At 50.7% G+C, this 16,968-nt stretch overlaps 1 protein-coding gene and 1 long non-coding RNA gene across 2 annotated transcripts in view; both read left to right on the forward strand.

Annotated features, from left to right (window-relative positions):
* The window catches only part of BLVRB (biliverdin reductase B), an 18,732-nt gene extending 11,132 nt beyond the window's left edge, over window positions 1-7,600 (forward strand). The window contains exons 3-4 of the mRNA XM_077192864.1: window positions 4,449-4,598; window positions 7,386-7,600. Coding sequence (XP_077048979.1) covers window positions 4,449-4,598; window positions 7,386-7,558 — 323 coding nt within the window. The 3' untranslated portion in view covers window positions 7,559-7,600. The remainder of the gene's footprint in view (window positions 1-4,448; window positions 4,599-7,385) is intronic.
* A 589-nt stretch (window positions 7,601-8,189) lies between these two features.
* Window positions 8,190-9,658, forward strand: LOC143696542 (uncharacterized). The gene is made up of 2 exons (XR_013185960.1): window positions 8,190-8,434; window positions 9,124-9,658. It is a non-coding gene; the product is annotated as an uncharacterized LOC143696542 (long non-coding RNA).
* Window positions 9,659-16,968: the final 7,310 nt, after the last annotated feature.

Consider the following 16,968-nt stretch of genomic DNA (forward strand, 5'->3'; position numbering starts at 1 on the left):
AAAATCAGCCCAAAAATTCACCCAAAATCCCCCCAAAAATCCCACAAAAATCCCCTAAAAATCTGCCAAAATCACCCCAAAAATCCCTCAAAATCCCCTCAGAAATGCCCCCAAATCACCCCAAAAATTCACCCAAATCCATCCCAAAAATTCACCCAAATCAGCCTAAAATTCACCCAAATCGGGCCAAAAATCAGCCCCAAATCACCCCAAAAATCAGCCCCAAATCACCCCAAAAATCAGCCCCAAATCAGCCCAAAAAATCTCCCAAAATCCCCTCAAAATCAGCCCAAAAATTTACCCAAATCAGCCCAAAAATCCCAAAAAAATCCCCTCAAAAATCCCCTCAAAAATCCCCTAAAATCACCACAAAAATTCACCCAAATCAGCCCGAAAATTCACCCAAATCACCCAAAAAATCAGCCTCAAATCACCCCAAAAATTCACCCAAATCCATTGCAAAAATCCCACAAAATCACCCCAAAAATTCACCCAAATCAGCCCAAAAATTCACCCAAATCACCTCAAAAATCAGCCCCAAATCACCCCAAAAATCCCTCAAAAATTCACCCAAATCAGCCCCCAAAATCCATCCCAAAAATCCACCAAATCACCCCAAAAATCCCCCCAAAACCTCCTCAAATCCCCCCAAAAATTCCCCCAAATTTTGGGGCGGGGTTTCCGCATTTTGGGGGTGGGTTCCTAAATCCCCTTGGCTCTGGCAGCGTTCCTGCTGTGGCGCCGCATTCCTGCTGTGGCATCCCCAAAATCCCCCCAAAATCCCCCTGAACCACCCCAAAACCACCCCCCAAATTTTGGGGCGGGGTTTCCACATTTTTGGGGTGGGTTCCTAAATCCCTTTGGCTGCAATGTTCGTGCTATGGCTCCCAATTCCTGCTGTGGGATCCTCACTGTGTCCCCCCAAAACCTCCTCAAATCCTCCCAAAATCCCCCTGAACCACCCCAAATTTTGGGGCGGGGTTTCCATATTTTCGGGTCGGTTCCTAAATCCCTTTGGCGCTGGCAGCGTTCCTGCTGTGGCACCTCTAACACATCCTCCAAATCCCCCCAAAACCTCCTCAAATCCCCCCAAAATTCCCCAAATTTTGGGGCGGGTTTTCCACATATTTTGGGATCGGTTCCTAAATCCCCTTGGCTGCAATGTTCCTGCTGTGGGACCTGTAGCACATCCTCCAAATCCCCTCAAATCCCCCCAAAACCTCCTCAAATCCCCCAAAAACCTCCTCAAATGCCCCCAAAATTCCCCCAAATTTTGGGGCGGGGTTTCCACATTTTCGGGGTGGGTTCCTAAATCCCCTTGGCGCTGGCAGCGTTCCTGCTGTGGGATCCTCAGTGTGTGTGTCCCCAAAATCCTCCCCAAAAATCCTCCTAAAATCCCCCGGAACCCCCCCAAAACCGCCCCCCAAATTTTGGGGCGGGGTTTCCACATTTTTGGGGTGGGTTCCTAAATCCCCTTGGCCGCAGTGTTCCTGCTGTGGTGCTGCATTCCTGCTGTGGGATCCTCTGTGTGTCCCCCCAAAATCCCCCCCAAAATCCCCCTGAACCACCCCAAAACCCCTCCCAAATTTTGGGGCGGCGTTTCCACACTTTCGGGCTCGGTTCCTAAATCCCCTTGGCGCTGGCAGCATTCCTGCTGTGGGATCATCACTGTGTGTCCCCAAACTCCCCCGGCCACCCAAAATCCTCCCCAAAATCCCCCTGAACCACCCCAAATTTTGGGGCGGGGTTTCCGCATATTTCGGGGTCGGTTCCTAAATCCCCTCGGCCTCAGCGTTCCTGCTGTGGGATCCTCAGTGTGTGTGTCCCCAATATCCCCCGAAAATCCCCCTGAACCACCCCAAAACCGCCCCCAAATTTTGGGGCGGGTGTTCCGCATTTTCGGGGTGGGTTCCTAAATCCCTTTGGCTGCAATGTTCCTGCTATGGCACCTCTAACACCTCCAAATCCCCTCCAAATGCCCCCAAAACCTCCTCAAATCCCCCCAAAATCCCCCTGAACCACCCCAAAACCGCCCCCCAAATTTTGGGGCGGGGGTTTCGGCATTTTCGGGGTGGGTTCCTAAATCCCCTTGGCGCTGGCAGCGTTCCTGCTGTGGGATCCTCACTGTGTCCCCCCAAAATCCTCCCCAAAAATCCTCCCCAAAATCCCCCTGAACCACCCCAAAACCACCCCCAAATTTTAGGGTGGGGTTTCCACATTTTTGACAGAGGTTCCTAAATCCCTTTGGCTGCAATGTTCCTGCTGTGGGACCTGTGCTGCAGGTCCCCTCCAAATCCCCCCAAAATCCCCCTGAAATGCCCCCAAAATCCCCCCAAAATTCCCCCAAATTTTCGGGCAAGGGTTCCACATATTTTGGGATCGGTTCCTAAATCCCCTTGGCCGCAGCGTTCCTGCTGTGGCACCTCTAACACCTCCTCCAAATCCCTCCAAATGCCCCCAAAACCTCCTGAAATGCCCCCAAAATCCCCCTGAACCACCCCAAATTTTGGGGCGGGGTTTCCGCATTTTCGGGGTGGGTCCCTAAATCCCCTTGGCGCTGGCAGCGTTCCTGCTGTGGGATCCTCACTGTGTGTCCCCAAACTCCCCCTGCCACCCAAAATCCTCCCCAAAATCCCCCTGAACCACCCCAAAACTCCTCCCAAATTTTGGGACGGGGTTTCCACATATTTTGGGATCGGTTCCTAAATCCCCTTGGCTGCCATGTTCCTGCTATGGCACCTCTAACACATCCTCCAAATCCCCTCAAATCCCCCTCAAATCCCCCCAAAATCCCCCTGAACCACCCCAAAATTCCCCCAAATTTTGGGGCGGGGTTTCGGCATTTTCGGGCTCGGTTCCTAAATCCCCTTGGCGCTGGCAGCGTTCCTGCTGTGGGACCTGTGCTACAGGTCCCTCCAAATCCCCCCAAAACCCCCTGAAATGCCCCCAAAATCCCCCTGAACCACCCCAAAACCACCCCCAAATTTTCGGGCAAGGGGTTTCCACATATTTTGGGCTCGGTTCCTAAATCCCCTTGGCGCTGGCAGCGTTCCTGCTGTGGCACCTCTAACACTTCCTCCAAATCCCTCCAAATGCCCCCAAAACCTCCTGAAATGCCCCCAAAATCTCCCTGAACCACCCCAAAAATCCTCCTAAAATCCCCCTGAACCACCCCAAAACCGCCCCCCAAATTCTGGGGCGGGGTTTCCACATTTTTGGGCTCGGTTCCTAAATCCCCTTGGCGCTGGCAGCGTTCCTGCTGTGGCACCTCTAACACCTCCAAATCCCCTCAAATCCCCCCAAAACCTCCTGAAATGCCCCCAAAATCCCCCCAAAACTGCTCCCAAAATTTGGGGCGGGGTTTCCGCATTTTCGGGTCGGTTCCTAAATCCCCTTGGCGCTGGCAGCGTTCCTGCTGTGGGATCTGTGCTACAGGTCCCTCCAAACCCCCCCCAAATCCCCCCAAAACCTCCTCAAATCCCCCAAAATTCCCCCAAATTTTGGGGAGAGGGTTCCACTTTTTTTTTTTTGGTGAAGCTCCTAAATCCCTTTGGCTGCAGTCTTCCTACTATGGGACCTGTGCTACAGGTCCCTCCAAACCCCCCCAAAACCCCCCCAAAAATCCCCCCAAAATCCCCCTGAACCACCCCAAAACTGCTCCCAAATTTTGGGGCGGGGTTTCCGCATTTTCGGGGTGGGTTCCTAAATCCCTTTGGCTGCAGCGTTCCTGCTATGGCACCCCATTCCTGCTATGGGATTCTTACTGTGTCCCCCCAAAATCCCCCTGAACAACCCCAAAATTCCCCCCAAAATTTGGGGCGGGGTTTCCGCACTTTCGGGCTCGGTTCCTAAATCCCCTTGGCAGCGTTCCTGCTGTGGGATCCTCAGTGTGTGTGTCCCCAAAATCCTCCCCAAATCCCCCTGAACCACCCCAAAACCGCCCCCATATTTTAGGGTGGGGTTTCCACATTTTTGACAGAGGTTCCTAAATCCCCTTGGCCGCAGCGTTCCTGCTGTGGCATCCCCAAAATCCTCCCCAAAACCTCCTCAAATCCCCCAAAATCCCCCCAATTTTTGGGGCGGGGGTTTCCGCATTTTTGGGAGCAGTTCCTAAATCCCTTTGGCTGCCATGTTCCTGCTATGGCACCTCTAAGACATCCTCCAAATCCCCTCAAATCCCCCCAAAAACCTCCTCAAATCCTCCCAAAAATCCCCCGGAACCCCCCCAAAACTGCTCCCAAATTTTGGGGCGGGTTTTCCGCATTTTTCGGGCTCGGTTCCTAAATCCCTTTGGCGCTGGCAGCGTTCCTGCTGTGGGACCTGTGCTACAGGCCCCTCCAAACCCCCCCAAAATCCCCCCAAAACCTCCTCAAATGCCCCCAAAATCCCCCAAAAATTCCCCCAAATTTTGGGGCGGGGTTTCCGCATTTTCGGGGTGGGTTCCTAAATCCCCTCGGCGCTGGCAGCGTTCCTGCTGTGGGATCCCGCGCGGGTCCCGGAGCGGCTGCGGGCGCTGACCGAGGATCACCGGCGCATGGAGCGGCTCCTGCGGGGCTCGGGGCTGCGCGCGGTGCTCGTGATGCCCCCGCACATCGCGGGTAAAACGGGGGCGGGAAAATGGGGGAAAAAAGGGGGAAATTGGGAAAATTGGGGAATGGGGGAAATTGGGAATGGGGGGAAAAAGGGGGAAATTGGGAAAAATGGGGGAAAATAATGGGGGGGAAATGGGGGGAAAAAGGGGGAAATTGGGAAAAATGGGGGGAAATAATGGGGGGGAAAATGGGGGGAATGGGGAATGGGGGAATAATGGGGGGAAAAGGGGGGGAAAAGGGGGAAATTGGGAAAATTGGGGAAAAATAATGGGGAGAAATGGGGAAATTGGGAAAATTGGGAATAATGGGGGGGAAAGGGGGGGAAAAAGGGGGAAATTGGGAAAATTGGGGAAAAATAATGGGGGGGAAATGGGGGAATTGGGGGAATGGGGGTGATTGGGGAATGGGGGGGACTGGGGGGAAATTGGGAAAATTGGGGAAAAATAATGGGGGGGAAATGGGGGAATAATGGGGGAGAAATGGGGGAAAAAGGGGGAAAGTGGGAAAATTGGGGAAAAATAATGGGAGGGAAATGGGGGAAATTGGGAAAATGGGGGGAAAAATAATGGGGGGGAAATGGGGGTAAAAGGGGGCGGGGAAAATGGGGGGGAAAAGGGGGAAAGTGGGAAAAATGGGGAAAAATGGGGGGGAAATGGGGGAAATTGGGAAAATTGGGGGGAATAATGGGGGGGAAAGGGGGGGAAAAGGGGGAAATTGGGAAAAATGGGGGGAAATGGGGGGAAAAGGGAAAATTGGGAATTGGGAATGGGGGGAAAAAGGGGGAAATTGGGAAATGGGGAAAATTGGGGAAAAATAATGGGGGGAAATTGGGAAAATTGGGGAGAAATAATGGGGGGATTGGGGGAAAATGGGGAATGGGGGGAAAAAGGGGGAAATTGGGAAAATTGGGGGAAAATTGGGGAATGGGGGAAAAAGGGGGAAATTGGGAAAATTGGGGAAAAATAATGGGGGAATGGGAATGGGGGGAAAAAGGGGAAATTGGGGAAATTGGGGGGAAATAATGGGGGAAAAACGGGGGAAAATGGGGAAAAATGGGGAAAATGGGGGAAAATGGGGGGAAAGGGGATTGGGAAAAATGAGAAAAATTGGGAATGGGGGGAAATGGGGGGAAATGGGGGAAAAAGGGGGAAATTGGGAAAATTGGGGAAATAATGGGGAGTAATGGGGGGAATTGGGAAAATTGGGGGAAAATTTGGGAATGGGGAAAATGGGGAAATAATGGGGGAAATTGGGAATGGGGGAAAAAGGGGGAAATTGGGAAAATTGGAATAATGGGGAATGGGGGGAATGGGGGGAAATGGGGAATGGGGAAAATTGGGGGAAAAAGGGGGAAATTGGGAAAATTGGGGGGAAATAATGGGGGAAATTGGGAAAATTGGGAAAATTGGGAGAAATGGGAAATGGGGAAATGGGGGAAAGGGGGAAATTGGGGAAATGGGGGAAAATGGGGGAAAATGGGAAAAATGGGGGAAAATGGGGAAAAGGGGGAAAATGGGGGAGAAAATTGGGAGAATTGGGAAAATGGGGAAATTGGGGTTAAATGGGGGGAGAAATGGGGGTAAATTGGGGAATGGGGAATTGGGGAATTAATGGGGGAATGGGGGAAATGGGGGAATGGGGGGAAAAAGGGGGAAATTGGGAAATTGGGGATTAATGGGGGAATGGGAATTGGGGGGGAATTGGGGGAAATTGGGAAAAATGGGGAATTGGGGGGAAAAAGGGGGAATTGGGAAATTGGGGAATTTTGGGGGGAATTGGGGGGGAAATGGGGGGTAATTGGGAATTGGGGGGAATGGGGGGAATTGGGAAATTTGGGGGAAATAATGGGGGAAAAGGGGGAAATTGGGAAATTGGGGAAAAATTGGAATGGGGGATTGGGGGTAAAGGGGGAAGGGAAATTGGGGGGAAAAGGGGGAATTGGGAAAATTGGGGATAATGGGGGGGAAATGGGGGAATGGGGGAAATTGGGAAATTGGGGGGAAATGGGGAATGGGGGGAATGGGGGGAAATGGGGATTGGGAAAAATGGGGAAAAATGGGCTGAAAAGGGGAAAATTGGGAAAATGGGGGAAATGGGGGGAAGGGGGATTGGGGGGAATTGGGAAAATTTAGGGGAAAATGGGGGGAAATGGGGTGAAATTGAGAAATTGGGGGAAATGGGGGGAATGGGAAAATGGGGGAAATGGGGGGGAATTGGGAAAATTGGGGGAAAAATGGGGGAGTATGGGGGAAAAATGGGGAAAATGAGGGGAATGGGGGGAATTGGGAAAATGGGGGAATGGGAATTGGGGAATGGGGGGAAATGGGGGGATTGGAAAAATGGGAAATGGGGAATGGGGGGAATTGGGGATTAATGGGGAATGGGGGGAAATAGGGGGAATTGGGAAAATTGGGGAAATAATGGGGGGAAATGGGGAATTGGGGGGAAAAGGGGGGAAAGTGGGAAAAATGGGAAATTGGGGGAGAAAATGGGGGAAAATTGGGGGAAATGGGGGGGAAATTGGGATAAATTGGGGGAAAAACGGGGAAAAAATGGGGGTGGAAAATGGGGGAAAAAATGGGGGTGGAAAAATGGGAGAAAAAATGGGTGGAAAAATGAGGGAAAAATGGGAAAAAAAAAGGGGAAAATGGGAGAAAAATCCAAGGAAAAACCAGGGAAAAAATGCCAGCAAAAACCACGAGGGAAAACCGGGATCGAAACGGGCAAAACGGGCGGCGCCGGTGCCGCCCCGGCTGATCCGGTGCCGTTTCCGGGGCGGATCCCGGGATCCAGTGGATCAGCCCCTGACCGGGGACTACGAGGTGACCGTGGGGGCGGCCGGGGGCCCCGGCTCCTCGCGGGCGATCTCGGCGCCGGATCTGGGCCATTTCCTGCTCCGCTGCCTCCGCGAGGACGAGTTCGACGGGAAGAGCGTCTACGTCAGCCGGCACTACCCCAAGGAGTAGGGATCCGAAGGGATCCGAAGGGATCCGGTGGGGTCTGGGGGGGTTTGGGGGGGTTTGGGGGGTTTGGGGGGGTTTGGTGGGATTTTGGGGGATCTGGGGGGGTTTGGTGGGATCTGGTGGGGTTTGGTGGGGTTTGGTGAGGTTTGGTGGGGTTTGGTGGGATCTGGTGGGGTTTGGTGGGGTTTGATTGGATCTGATTGGATCTGATGGGGTTTGATTGGATCTGATGGGGTTTGGTGGGGTCTGGTGGGGTTTGGTGGAGTTTGGTGGGATCCAATGGGATCTGATGGGGGGAAAATGGATCTGATGGAGTTTGATGGGATCCACTGGGATCCACTGGGATTTGATGGGTTTGGTGGGGGTTTGATTGGATCTGGTGGGATCCATTGGAATCCATCGGGATCTGATGGGGTTTGATGGGGTTTGGTGGGATCTGATGGGATCTGATGGGGTTTGATTGGATTTTGGTGGGGTTTGGTGGGATCTGATTGGGTTTGAGGGGATCTGATTGAATCTGATGGGGTTTGGTGGGATCTGGTGGGGTCTGGTGGAGTTTGGTGGGGTTTGATGGGATCCAATGGGGTTTGATGGGATCTGATTGGATCTGGTGGGGTTTGGTGAGGTTTGATGGGATCTGATGGGGTTTGATGGGATCCATCGGGATCCGATGGGGTTTGATGGGGTTGGTGGGATCTGATTGGGTTTGGTGGGGTTTGATGGGATCTGATTGGATCTGATGGGGTTTGGTGGGATCTGATGGAGTTTGATGGGATCCGCTGGGATCTGGTGGAGTTTGATGGGGTTTGGTGGGATCAGATGGGATCCAATGGGATCCACTGGGATTTGATGCGGTTTGGTGGGATCTGATTGGATCTGGTGGGGTTTGGTGGGGTCTGGTGGAGTTTGGTGGGGTTTGATGGGATCTGATTGGATCTGATGGGGTTTGGTGGGGTTTGGTGGGATCTGATTGGATCTGATGGAGTTTGATGGGATCCATCGGGATCCGATGGGATCTGATTGGATCTGATGGGGTTTGATGGGATCTGATTGGATCTGATGGGGTTTGATGGGATTTGATGGGGTCTGGTGGGGTTTGGTGGGATCCGATGGGATCCAATGGGATCTGATGGGGGAAAAATGGGATCTGATGGAGTTTGATGGGGTCTGATGGGGTTTGGTGGGATCCAATGGAGTTTGATGGGGTCTGATTGGATCTGATGGGGTTTGATGGGGTTTGTTTGGATCTGATGGGATCCTTTGGAATCCATTGGGATCCGATGGGGTTTGATGGGATCTGATGGGGTTTGATGGGTTCTGATTGGATCTGATGGGTCTGATAGGGTCTGATTGGATCTGATGTGGTCTGATAGGGTTTGATGGGTTCTGATTGGATCTGATGGGGTTTGGTGGGATCAGGTGGGTTTGATGGGATCCAGTGGGATCTGATGGGGTTTGAATGGGTTTGATGGGATCTGATGGGGTTTGATGGGGTTTGTTTGGATCTGATGGGATCCTTTGGAATCCATTGGGATCCGATGGGGTTTGATGGGATCTGATTGGATCAGATGGGGTCTGGTGGGATCAGATGGGGTCTGATGTGCTCCGCTGGGATTTAACCGGGATCCGATGGGATCTGACTGGGATTGGCTGGGATCCGATGGGGCCTGGTGGGATCCAATGGGATTTCGGGGCCAGAATTTGGGGCTCCCAAGGTGACCCAGCCACGGGATCGCCCCAGGGATTTGGGGGATCCTGCGAGGATTTTTGAGGGATCCTGAAGGGGCTTTTGGAGGGATCGTGTGAGAATTGGGGAGCCCTGGGAGGATTTTGGGGATTTTGGGAAGATTTTGGGGAATTTTGGGAGGATTTGGGAGATCTTGGAAGATTTTTGGATTTGGGAGGATTTTGGGGGTTCCTGAAGGGTTTTTGGGGCTCCCCCCGTCCCGGAACCCCGGCGGGAGGCGCTTTGTATGCAAATGAACCCGCCCTCTATGCAAATGAGGCCCCCTCCATGCAAATATTCCCGCGCTGTATGCAAATGAACGCGGCCGCGCCCCCGCAACCCCGTATGCAAATAAAGCTCGGCGTTCTCTCCTCTGATTGGCTGCGCGGCCGCGCGGAGCGGGGCTGGCGATGGGCGGTTCTGATTGGCTGCGCGCGGCGCTGGCGTGGCCGCTGATTGGTCCAGGAGCAGCCGTATGCAAATGAAGGGGCTGAGGGAGAGGGGCGGAGCCTCCCAGGCTGAGGGGTCCCAGTTTGGGATGGGAAATCCCAGTTTGGGGTGGGAAATCCCAGTTTGGGTGGGGAAATCCCAGTTTGGGCGGGTAAATCCCAGTTTGGGGTGGGGAAATCCCAGTTTGGGGTGGGGAAATCCCAGTTTGGGGGGGGAAATCCCAGTTTGGGGGGGGGGAATCCCAGTTTGGGGTGGGAAAATCCCAGTTTGGGGGGGGAAATCCCAGTTTGGGGGGGGAAATCCCAGTTTGGGGGGGGAAATCCCAGTTTGGGCGGGGAAATCCCAGTTTGGGTGGGTAAATCCCAGTTGGGTGGGGAAATCCCAGTTTGGGGTGGGGAAATCCCAGTTTGGGGGGTGGAAATCCCAGTTTGGGGTAGGAAATCCCAGTTTAGGGTGGGGAAATCCCAGTTTGGGGTAGGAAATCCCAGTTTGGGGGGGGAAATCCCAGTTTGGGGGGGGAAATCCCAGTTTGGGGGGTGGAAATCCCAGTTTGGGGAGGAGAAATCCCAGTTTAGGGTAGGAAAATCCCAGTTTGGGAGGAGAAATCCCAGTTTGCGGGGTTGGAAATCCCAGTTTGGGGTGGGGAAATCCCAGTTTGGGGAGGGAAATCCAGTTTGGCGGGGGACTCCCCTCACAAAAAGCGTCCTGCGCCTTTAAGACGCTCCCCCCTCACGTCCGAGCCCACAGCGGCCCCTGGCGGCCCGGAGGACTTTCCCGCCTTTTCTTAAGCCCCGCCCCCTCACTTCGGCCTCACTCGGGTCGCGCTCGGGCCTTTCCGCCAGGACCGGCGGAGAGGGAAGGGGAAGGGGGAGGGGGGGGTCTCATTGGCCGGTGCGCTCGCGCCGCCCCCCCCTCATTGGCCGGGGCGCTCGCGCCGTTTCCGCCGCGCCCCCCCATTGGCCGCAGCGCTCGCGCCCGCGGTGAGTGACAACCTCCCCCCCCATTCCCCTCAGCCCTCAGACCCCCGCCGGGCGCGGGGGCGGCGGGAGGGGGGGGGGACTTCGCTGCTGCCGCCGCCGCCGCCGCTTCCGCCGTTCTCCGGTAAGGCTCGGGTTTAAGGCCTGCAGAAAGATTTTTTATTTTTAGCCTTTAAAAAAGGAGAGGGCGTCGGTGTTGGGAGGCCCCGGAACCGTCGGGAATCCCCCGGGGTTTTTTCCCGGTGCCCGGCGGGCGCTGCCGGGAGTTGTAGTTCTGAGGGGGGCAAGCCCTGAGGGAGGGGAGGGGTTCCGAGGGGTTGTTTTGAGGGGAAAATTGAAATTTTTGGGGCTTTCTGAGGGGGTTATAAGGTCCCTGAGGGGATTTGGGTTGTGTGTTTGAGAGTCGGGGGATTTAAGGAACCTTTGAGTGACGGATTCGGGGGTCCCTGAGGGGTTCACGGGATGTTGTGAGGGGAAAAATGTGAATTTAGGGGGAATTTCACCCTTCCTGAGGGGTTTGTGAGGGGAAAACTGTGATTTCGGAAGGATTTGGGGGTTTTGAGGGGTTCACGGGTTGTTGCGGAGAGAAAAAATTGGATTTTTGAGGGGGTTTGCGGTCCCTGAGGGCTTCCGGGGTTGGATTTTGAGGGAAAAATTGTGATTTTGTGGGAATTTGGGTTTCCTGAGGGGATTTAGGGTCGGATTTTGAGGAGAAAATTGTGATTTTAGAGGTTTGGGGTCCCTGAAGGGATTTGGGGTTGTGTTTTGAGAGTCGGGGGATTTAAGGAACCTTTGAGTGACGGATTCGGGGGTCCCTGAGGGGTTCACGGGATGTTGTGAGGGGAAAAATGTGAATTTAGGGGGAATTTCACCTTCCTGAGGGGTTTGTGAGGGGGAAAACTGTGATTTCGGAAGGATTTGGGGGTTTTGAGGGGTTCACGGGGTTGTTGCGGAGAGAAAAAATGGGATTTTAGGGGGGATTTGGAGTCCCTGAGGCTCCGGGGTGGATTTTGAGGGGAAATTGTGATTTTGTGGGAATTTGGGTTCCTGAGGGGATTTAGGGTCGGATTTTGAGGAGAAAATTGTGATTTTGGAGGGTTTGGGGTCCCTGAGGGGTTTTGGGGTTGTGTTTCGAGAGTCGGGGGATTTAAGGAACCTTTGAGTGACGGATTCGGGGGTCCCTGAGGGGTTTGTGGATGTTGTGAGGGGAAAAATGTGAATTTAAGGAGAATTTCACCTTCCTGAGGGGTTTGTGAGGGGAAAACTGTGATTTAGGAAGGATTTGGGGTTTTGAGGGGTTCACGGGGTTGTTGCGGAGAGAAAAAATGAGATTTTAGGGGGGGTTTGCGGTCCCTGAGGGCTCCGGGGTTGGATTTTGAGGGGAAAATTGTGATTTTGTGGGAATTTGGGTTTCCTGAGGGGATTTAGGGTCGGATTTTGAGGAGAAAATTGTGATTTTAGAGGGTTTGGGGTCCCTGAGGGGTTTTGGGTTTCTGAGGGGATTTAGGTTGGATTTTGAGGGAAAATTGGGATTTTGTGGGAATTTGGGGTCTCTGAGGGATTTGGGGTTCAGATTTGAGGGAAAAAAATTGGGATTTTGTGGGAATTGGGGTTCCTGAGGGGTTTTGGGGTTTCTGAGGGATTTAGGGTTGAATTTTGAGGGAAGATTTTGATTTTGTGGGAATTTGGGGTTCCTGAGGGGATTTAGGGTTGAATTTTGGTGGAAAATTTTGATTTTCGGGAATTTGGGGTTCCTGAGGGGTTTTGGGGTTTCTGAGGGGATTTAGGGTTGAATTTTGAGGGAAAATTTTGATTTTGTGGGAATTTGGGGTTCCTGAGGGGATTTAGGTTCGTGAGGGGATTTAGGGTTGGATTTTGAGGGGAAATTTGGGATTTTGTGGGAATTTGGGGTCTCTGAGGGGATTTAGGGATGGATTTTGAGGGAAATTTTTGATTTTGTGGGAATTTGGGGTTCCTGAGGGGATTTAGAGCCCCTGAAGGGATTTAGGGTTGCATTTTGAGGGAAAATTTTTGATTTTGTGGTAATTTCGGTTTCCTGAGGGGTTTTGGGGTTTCTGAGGGGATTTAGGGTTGGGTTTTGAGGGGGAAATTGTGATTTTTGTGGGAATTTGGGGTTCCTGAGGGGATTTGGGGTTCCTGAGGGGGGTTGGGGTTCAGATTTGAGGGAAAAATTGAGATTTTGTGGGAATTTGGGGTTCCTGAGGGGTTTTGGGGTTCCTGAGGGGATTTAGGGTTGAATTTTGGTGGAAATTTTTGATTTTCGGGGAATTTGGGGTTCCTGAGGGGTTTTGGGGTCTCTGAGGGGATTTAGGGGTTGAATTTTGAGGGAAAATTTTGATTTTTTGTGGAATTTGGGGTTTCTGAGGGGGATTTAGGGTTCCTGAGGCGATTTAGGGGTGGATTTTGAGGGAAAATTTTTGATTTTGTGGGTATTTCGGTTTCCTGAGGGGTTTTGGGGGTTTCTGAGGGGATTTAGGGCTGGATTTGAGGGGAAAAATTGGGATTTTGTGGGAAATTGGGTTTCCTGAGGGGATTTGGGGTTTCTGAGGGGATTTAGAGCTGGATTTTGAGGGGAAAATTGGGATATTGTGGGAATTTGGGGTTCCTGAGGGGTTTTGGGGTTTCTGAGGGGATTTAGGGTTGGATTTTGAGGAAAATTTTGATTTTAGAGGGTTTGGGGTCCCTGAGGGCTCTGGGGTTGGATTTGAGGGGAAAATTATGATTTTTGTGGGAATTTGGGTTTCTGAGGGGATTTGTGGTTCCTGAGGGGATTTAGGGATGGATTTTGAGGGAAAATTTGTGATTTTGTGGGAAATTGGGTTTCCTGAGGGGGTTTGGGGTTCCTGAGGGATTTTGGGGTTCAGATTTGAGGGCAAAATTTTGATTTTGTGGGAAATTGGGTTTCCTGAGGGGATTTGGGGTTTCTGAGGGGATTTAGGGTTGAATTTTGAGGGAAAATTTTGATTCTGTGGGAATTTGGGTTTCTGAGGGGATTTAGGGCTGGATTTTGAGGGAAAAATTGAGATTTTGTGGGAATTTGGGGTTCCTGAGGGGTTTTGGGGTTTCTGAGGGGATTTAGGGTTGGATTTTGAGGGAAAAAATTGGGATTTTGTGGGGATTTGGGGTTTCTGAGGGGATTTGGGGTTTCTGAGGGGATTTAGGGTTGGATTTTGAGGGAAAATTTTGATTTTAGGGGGTTTGGTGTTCTTGAGGTGATTTAGGCTGGATTTTGAGGGGAAAATTGGGATTTTTTGGGAATTTGGGGTTCCTGAGGGATTTTGGTGTTCAGATTTGAGGGCAAAATTTTGATTTTGTGGGAAATTGGGTTTCCTGAGGGCATTTGGGGTTCCTGGGGGGATTTAGGGTTGAATTTTGAGGGAAAAATTTGATTTTTGTGGAATTTGGGGTTCTGAGGGGATTTAGGGTCCCTGAGGGGATTTAGGGTTGGTTGCACCCCCCAAAATCCCCCTAAAATCCAAAAATTCCCCCCAAAATCCCCAAAAGTTCCCCAAAAAGTCCAAAAATCCCCCCCAAATTTCCAAAACTCCCTCCAAAACCACCGCAGATTTCTTGAATTCAGGAATTCAAAAATTGATCCAATTCTTGGGATAAAAATCCCTCAATTTTGCCTAAAATTCTCACTTTTTTGGCTAAATTTCCTTCCCTTTTCAGGCTGAAATTCTCTTAATTTTTGGGATAAAATCCCTCAATTTTTGCCTAAAATTTTCAAGATAAATTCCCTCAATTTTTGAGCTCAAATTCCTCTGTTTTGGGGTAAAATCCCTGAAATTTTGTGATAAAATCCCTCAATTTTTTCTATAAAATTCCTGAATTTTGGGACAAAATTCCACCATTTTTTGGCTAAAATTCCCTCGATTTTGGGACAAAATTCCCACCATTTTTTGGCTAAAATTCCCACAATTTTGGTGTCAAATGTCTCCATTTTCAGGATAAAATTCCTGCAATTTTTGGGCTAAAATTCTCTCAATTTTCAGGATAAAATCCCAAAATTTGGGGATAAAATCCCACAGTTTTGGGATAAAATCCCTCAATTTTTGGGATAAAATTCCTGAATTTTTGGGATAAAATCCCACAATTTTTTGGATAAAATCCCTCAATTTTGGTGATAAAATCCCCACAATCTCAGGCGAAAATTCCCTCAATTTTTGAGCTCAAATTCCTCTGTTTTGGGGTAAAATCCCTCAATTTTTTGTATAAAATTCCTGAATTTTGGGACAAAATTCTCTCAATTTTGGGACAAAATTCCCTCAATTTTTTGGCTAAATTTCCCTCAATTTTGGTGTCAAATATCTCAATTTTCAGGATAAAATTCCCTCAATTTTTGAGCTCAAATTCCTGAATTTTGGGACAAAATTCCCTCAATTTTGGGACAAAATTCCCACCATTTTTTGGCTAAAATTCCCTCAATTTTTGAGCTAAATTCCTCAATTTTTTGTATAAAATTCCTGTATTTTGGGACAAAATTCCCACCATTTTTTGGCTAAAATTCCCACAATTTTGGTGTCAAATGTCTCAATTTTCAGGATAAAATTCCTGCAATTTTGGGCTAAAATTCTCTGAATTTTCAGGATAAAATTCCCACAATTTTGGGATCAAATTCCTGTGATTTTGGGGTAAAGTCCCTCCATTTTTGGGATAAAATTCCTGAATTTTTGCTGTCAAATCCCTGAATTTTTGGTGTCAAATCCCTCAATTTTTGGTGTCAAATCCCTCAATTTTGGGATAAAATCCCACCATCTCAGGCGAAAATTCCCTCAATTTTTGAGCTAAAATTCCTCAATTTTGGGACAAAATTCCCACCATGTTTTGCTAAAATTCCTGTAATTTTGGGGTCAAAATCTCCATTTTTGGGATAAAATCCCTCAATTTTTGAGCTCAAATTCCTCAATTTTTTGTATAAAATTCCTGAATTTTGGGACAAAATTCCCACCATTTTTTGGCTCAAATTTCCTGCAATTTTGGGGTCAAAATCTCCATTTTTGGGCTCAAAATCTCCATTTTTGGTTCAAATCCCTCCATTTTCCCTCTTTTTCCCCCAGCCCTCCCACCATGCGTCGCCGGCGCCGTTTCCTGAATTCTCCTGGTGTCCTCCTGCCATGACCACCTGGAGCTCCAGGACCTCCTGGACCTTCTGGACCTTTGGATCTCCTGAACCTCCTTGATCCTCCTGGACCTTCTGGATCTTCTGGACCTTCTGGACCTTTGGATCTCCTGAACCTCCTTGATCCTCCTTGATCTCCTGGATCTTTGGATCTCCTGAACCTCCTGGATCTTCTGGACCTTTGGATCTCCTGAACCTCCTTGATCCTCCTGGACCTTTGGATCTCCTGAACCTCCTGGATCTCCAGGACCTCCTGGATCTTCTGGACCTTTGGATCTCCTGAACCTCCTGGATCTCCTGGATCTTTGGGTCTCCTGGACCTCCTGGACCTTCTGGATCTTTGGATCTCCTGAACCTCCTTGATCTCCTTGATCTCCTGGATCTTCGGGACCTTCTGGACCTTTGGATCTCCTGAACCTCCTTGATCTTCTGGATCTTCTGGATCTCCTGAACCTCCTGGATCTCCTGAACCTCCTTGACCTCCTGGACCTTTGGATCTCCTGAACCTCCTTGACCTCCTGGATCTCCTGGATCTTCTGGACCTTTGGATCTCCTGAACCTCCTTGACCTCCTGGATCTCCTGGATCTTCTGGACCTTCTGGACCTTTGGATCTCCAGGACCTCCTGGATCTCCTGGATCTTCTGGACCTTTGGATCTCCTGAACCTCCTGGATCTCCTGGATCTTCTGGACCTTTGGATCTCCTGAACCTCCTTGACCTCCTTGATCTCCTGCACCTCCTGGATCTTCTGAACCTCCTGGATCTCCTGGACCTTTGGATCTCCTGAACCTCCTTGATCTCCTTGATCTCCTGGACCTCCTGCACCTCCTGGACCTTTGGGTCTCCTGAACCTCCTTGACCTCCTGGACCTCCTGGATCTTCTGGACCTTTGGATCTCCTGAACCTCCTTGACCTCCTGGACCTTCTGGATCTCCTGGACCTTTGGATCTCCTGAAACTCCTTGATCTCCTGGATCTCGTGCACCTCCAGGACCTCCTGGATCTTCTGCACCTCCAGGACCTCCAAGACCTCCTGGACTTCCTGGATCTTCTGGACCTTTGGATCTCCTGAACCTCCTTGACCTCCTGGACCTCCTGAACCTCCTTGATCCTCCTTG

Source organism: Agelaius phoeniceus, chromosome 36 (assembly GCF_051311805.1).
Source record: "Agelaius phoeniceus isolate bAgePho1 chromosome 36, bAgePho1.hap1, whole genome shotgun sequence".
Lineage (NCBI taxonomy): Eukaryota > Metazoa > Chordata > Aves > Passeriformes > Icteridae > Agelaius > Agelaius phoeniceus.